This window comes from Fomitiporia mediterranea (assembly GCF_000271605.1).
Source record: "Fomitiporia mediterranea MF3/22 unplaced genomic scaffold FOMMEscaffold_4, whole genome shotgun sequence".
Taxonomy (NCBI): Eukaryota; Fungi; Basidiomycota; class Agaricomycetes; order Hymenochaetales; family Hymenochaetaceae; genus Fomitiporia; species Fomitiporia mediterranea.
In genome coordinates this window covers 1,847,969-1,853,968 of record NW_006760389.1, presented here as the reverse complement: position 1 = coordinate 1,853,968, position 6,000 = coordinate 1,847,969, and the positions used below count along the sequence as shown (strand labels likewise).

General features: G+C 43.8%; 1 protein-coding gene across 1 annotated transcript; it reads left to right on the top strand.

Moving 5' to 3' along the window:
- On the top strand, positions 1 to 1,193 carry FOMMEDRAFT_27178 (uncharacterized protein; the record flags this gene model as incomplete). Its single annotated transcript, XM_007264605.1, has 4 exons — positions 1 to 69; positions 332 to 402; positions 814 to 948; positions 1,013 to 1,193. 4 exons carry the CDS (start codon positions 1 to 3, stop codon positions 1,191 to 1,193), a joined length of 456 nt encoding a protein of 151 aa, XP_007264667.1.
- Positions 1,194 to 6,000: the final 4,807 nt, after the last annotated feature.

The following is a 6,000-nucleotide window of genomic DNA, read 5'->3' as shown; positions in this document are numbered from 1 at the left end:
ATGTCGCAGCAGCACCTCTCCGTCTCCGTGTTGTCTAAACGCTGTGTACAGGGCCGGTATCTATTCTATGTAATTCAAGCTAGAAACGCGTACTTCACGCGCTGTGCACTAGAAGAGTGGCGAGCATGCCTCATGATTCAATCATGTCCGCTCCCCTTGGGACTGACCGCGGTCTTATACATTTCCTAGCGAGCTTTCATTCGTCCTTCCTGAACTCCGAATTCGGAAACGAATCCAACGCGAGTGTTCGGCGAAAGTACAATAGATTCTGCGGAAGCGCTCCTGAATGAATTATTGTCCCAGTAACCGGAATCCTCCGACCCCCTTTTAGATAACAATCAACTCGAAGAGGGAGAAACATGATGCAATCACTGAATACAATGGCCTGCAAGCTTTCAGACAGTGAGTAGCAGGACAAAACGACGATTGCGGATCGCTTAGACGTAAAGTCTTCGGCCTCTTCCCGAGCCCGTTCAATTGAGATCTGCGCGCGAGCAGTAGAAGAGCGAAGCGGAGCCAAGTTCTGGGGGTTGCCGCGTGCCAGGAACGCATAAAGGAAGTACATTTTGGCAGGATCCGTTCTTCTGGGGTTTGGTCCATGAGTTGAAAAGGTCGTTAAACAGGGCAACTACACAGCCTCTCGACTACCGACGTTGCGCAGCATAGTAGAATGCGGTATAACGCATAATTTTGTAAGGCTTAATTGCGTTTTCAATTGAGGATACCTACTGAAATGCATGTGATAATGTATAACGAGCCAAATGACATTGGATTCATTCCTGGACCGACGTTGAATGCTATTACATATGTTAGTGTACGCAAGGGGGCCCAAATCAAGGGACTAAAAATCCAGGAGCCCTCGAGTGATCACGGCGATCGGGAGAAAGTGAGAGCTTCAAGGCTCCGAGGAGTCGGCGCATATCGCCGTCGAGAAAAGCGCTGTATATTGTAGGTGGCACACGTAGTTATCATTGGAGACATCCCATTCCCGCAAACTAATGTAAGTTCCTAGCGCACCGTTTCATGGTACATGCGGAAGCGACTCCAACTACAATACAGACATATGCTTGCGGCCTCCTACAGTTCATTTATCATTCATTTGGTACTCATCACTGGTTGCACGCAAAAGCATGGGCGGCACGCGCTACGCAACATCGGAAATGAAGAAGGATGTCCCTGATTCCTGGCCTTGAGACATAGAAGAAGATGATCAGCGATTCAGAGATCTTGTCCAACGCGAGAAATAGAAGAAACGGCTTCAGTTTGAGAAATCTAGATGGGAACCGGGAGAATACACCTGTATGTAGGAAGGCAATCCCGACTTGGTCGGATGCAGCAGAGGAATGCTTGGACAGAGGGACAAACCATTGAGCAGAATTGGTCGAGGTAGGGCCAAATCGAACTACGATACTAGCTCGGTACACCTTCGGGTCCGTCGAGCCTCAGCTTTTGGGTCACTGTCAATGGACATTATGCCTTGCTCACCTTCTTTGAAAAGAGCACTCCATGAAAATCGGAAGTGCGTCGAGAGCATATCCACTGGAATCCGGAGTTCCCTGAGACTATTCATAGCAAATCCTTTTGCTAGAATGTTATAATGGCAATCTTGCAAAGGACGAATCAAAGACGATGAAGCAAAGAAACAAGAGATTACTTTCCTAGTCAAGTCGACTGAGCAGCCATAAAATCGCAATCCAGCCACCTTTACTCATCCTCGGACACTGGTCTTCCGGCCTGGGAAATGACCTCGAGAACTTCGTGTCGAGCGCTATATTTCGATACGTCCGACAGGCGATGAAAGTATTTAGGGATACCAGATGCTACTGATCCATACAACACATGGGCGCAAGGAGCCCTGAGTTCGAGAACGAGAAGTTGATCGGGGACATAATATGGAGGTACACTGTAGCTACACATAGCACGGAACCTCATTTGCACAGATATCTGGCCTAGCATGAATAGTCTGGTAGAGCAGAAAACAACAGAGCAGAAGACGACGGATTCGCCGATTAGATTCCGCTGTTTATCGAGGGCGTGCAAAATGTTGCTTAATCCTCCGACAGAAAATCAAGATAATGCGATGCACTAATTACTTCGACACGCCAAGATGCGAGTCATCGGGAATCCCCACGGAAGGAGAAGGAGGTCGAACATTCGTGTTTCAGTTCCACGTTGGCGCCGTCAGCAATACAACTTGTGATATGCATAGACACGTATGTATAGTATGTGCGTATGAGAAGCGCTTCAGGATAATTTCGCAGGTCAAGTCTAACGTGTCCTTGGTTGGCAGATCGTTGCGTAGAATACACAACCCAGTCGACGAGGGCTCTGGCGACTGACAGCTGGAAGGGGGCTGGGCAGAGCTGCTTCCTTTAGTCTCTCAACCATCTGTTGACCAGTCTTTCCTCTCAATGCGCAGTAACAGCCAATTGCCGTTTATAGCCGAGTATCCTTGTTGGTCCAAGTTGCATCAGTCAGAACGTAAGAACGCGTAGCGCCAACGAGTTCGTTCGGCTAACCATTCAGGATATGACAACAGTGTCGGAAAGATCCAGTCAGTTTTTACAACTGACCGACGTGCGGGATGCGAAGTGAGAAGTGAAATGAAGTGAGGTCACTTGGAAGCCATGACGAACTGCATCCGAATGATATTGATCTTGATCGAATCCTGACGCGTCCTATCAACGCCACTGTCATCGTCATCGCAAATTAGCACGCCTTCAGAGGTTAAATAACTTAACAAATAATAATACTACACATACTTCATTGATCATCAAGCTTCTCATCCCCCGTCTTCTTAAAAATATCACTGTTACGCTCCAGTAGGTATTTTGAATAGAACTTCCCCGTGCCCCTGTGATGCGAAATCACGCAGAAAGTCGCCAAGTGTTAGCTATTCCCTGAGGACCTGAAACGCATTGCGTACGTATATATAAATATATTTCCACCTGTGTTTATAATTTTATTCAAAGCATAGAGACGTATATTCATGTACAAATTTCTGATCATTTTGCATGCATTCAAATTCCATTTCCATAGTACGGAATACAAATCATTTCTGTTGACCCGACGTGCTGTTAACACTACAAATTACTGAAGCTTTAGAACAGTATTTATTATTAATATTGATGTTAATTAGGTATTATTTGTCTTAGCAGTACAAATTATTACGTATATGTGATTTATCCCAAATAATACTGTATAATCAACATGCTATTGTAAACTATGAAAGTAGGGCCATAGATAGAAAGACAGAGGAAACTATAGAAATCTTTTAAGATTATACTTAAATATGTTATAATATATAGGTTCATCTTTACACTTCATAAAGTCTTTAATTCAGTTAAATATTCTCTATCATTAAATTGAAGTGTAGAAAGGACAGTGTATTTCCTACATAATACTGTCTCATTACAACCTGTACAATAGAAAATGTGACCCCAAAAGTTTTTCGTATTCAACTCTTTTTAAAGTACTTCAACTACTAGAAAGAGAGCTGCTCTGACATAATTTGGAGTATCTATTGATTAGCGATCAATATAAAAACTCAATAGTCTGACGAATTTGTACAGCTAAAGGCAATTCTATGTACTTACCAATGATAAGCTGCATAAAACATCAGAAACTAACGTAAATGGTGTGAGAATGCAAAAATCTACAACAGGTAATTGATGCAACAAAGTCAGTATGGGCTGGTGGGCCCTGGACTCGTGTGTGCATTGTCAGAATATCTGAATATCTTACAGTCCCACACTATGTATGTCCGAGTCAAAGAACACATCAGAGAAGACACTCTCGAAGAGATCCGTATCTCGATAATGTCTATCTCTATCCACAAGGTCCCTTTCGTAAACTAAACAAGGGTCGTCCTTCGTTTGATACGCGGGAAATATTTATGAAATACACAAAATACTATGAAACGTGTTGATACAAACCTACGCACAAATGGCCAATGACATGCAATTCTTTTTTGGTTTTCTATTCAATATCTCGCCGTGCCGAGAAAGTTTCGGCTTCGTGGCGCTCGCGCCTACTTCATCTTCCGTAAATACATACGATACGATCAACTGAATTATCTGAGTTATTTGAATTATTAGATTATTAGATTATTGGATTTTTTGAATTTCGAATTCGGCCTTTCGTCGGGGGCGTTCGAGTGGTACGGGCGTGATCGGGTTTGTGTGAGTGATCAACAGCATTTAAATAAACATGGCTGTTTTGATTTTTGTTTCCTGCTTGTGTTGTTTGGGGAGAGGAATGCTGTTGCCGTGTTCCTCGTGGTAGACTTCCGACTTCTGACTTCCGAAATTTCACTTCTCCCTTTACTTTACTTTACTGTACTTTACTTTACATTCAACATGAGGAATCATGGAGGTATCAAAAAATGTTCTTCACAATTATCTTATATAAAAATAGAAAACGAAATACAATTTAAACATACGCAGACACGCAGACACAGACACCACTCCGCTCCGCGCCGTCTTTCCTCTTCTCTCCTCTCCTCTCCTCTTCCCATCCCTTCTTTTCATCCCGCATCTTTCGTAACTCTTATTGAAAGTTTGGCGCAAAATTTGTAAATTCCACGTATGAAAATGATAATTGGTAATATAAATAAATTGATTGACTCGTTCTAATGCTAGAACTCGGGACAGTCTAACCGAAGTTAAAATACGGGAAAACGACTGTTAGCGGTGCAAAACGGAGTGGATAAGGAGGACGACGAGCTCCTGGAGCTTAAATCTCTGTGAGAGTGAGAAATAACCAACGCAACGCTCGTTGTTCCTCAATTACTTTTGCAAGTAAGTTAAATATTATTAAGTTAGTTCCGTTATATCCGACAAAAAGCTTGGCAGCTACAACATTTGTCGAAGTTCACTTCGTGAGAGTGAGAGTGAGAAATAAGAAATGCAGACAGAAATGCAGTGCTCCTTATTCGTTCGTTAATTAGTCAGTTCCGTTATATCCGACGGGATCCGCAAATAGATTTTAAAACAGCGAAAAACGCGAGTGGAAGCTCGTCTAGAACGTGTCCGCGCATATATATATATATATATATATATGCATCTGTGCGTTGCGGAGACCTTGTCCAGCTAGCTAGCAGAAGAAAGAAGGAGGGAAGGAAGGAGCAGCGTTTATTATTTTAGAAATCCAAAATCCGCACATACTTGGTACCGGATAGTAGCAGTAGTAGCAATATACGCACGAAAGGTAAGGGAAGTGAAATTTCCGAGGCGAAGTTGTTACAATTCAATGCGTTTCGAGGCGAGGCGAGGGTATATACATGCGGAAGAACACCATTGAGCGAAGTAACACCAGACGAAGTACCACAAACGAAGATCACGGCGACTCTGAATCCCTGAATCTACAAATAAGTAGAGGAAAGGGAAAGAAGGGGGGTGAGGAGTTGCTTGCAGGGAAGCCGAGTCTCAAGAACCGCAATCTCAGAGAATAAGACCAGACCAGACGATGGGACGGGGTTCTTTCGTTAAACCCGGGAATTTGGTGCGGGAACAACGGAACGTTGAACGATGCTAGAGTTTTATTTTGTACAAGAGGGAAGAAGCCTGAGGGAGAAGAAGAAGAGTTTGAAGAAGAGTCCAATGTCGGCTTTGCCTGTTGCGTGTCGAGCGTCGGATTTGGGTATACTGGATTTGGTGTCTGTATAAATAAAGTGAACGAAGGCGAGGTGCCGAGCGGGGTGGCATAGGATAGCGTGATCGGTTTCATTGTAGCAGCGGCGGTGTATAAAACATGACTTCCCTTCCTTCGGCTTCGGGAACGAGAGCAGGAGAGGGTACCAGGAAAAAAAATTACTAAATTACAAATCACAAAATTCTAGACACGGACATGAGTCGTTGGCGGAGTACGAACGGGAATACGGCTGTCACAGCCTGGCCATAGTTTTTTGAGGATTTTCAGTTCCTATCAAATTGTCACTGTGTTTCGGCTTCGGAATGGGTCGATGACGAAGGTGCCGGGAATACGGCTTTCACAGCCAGT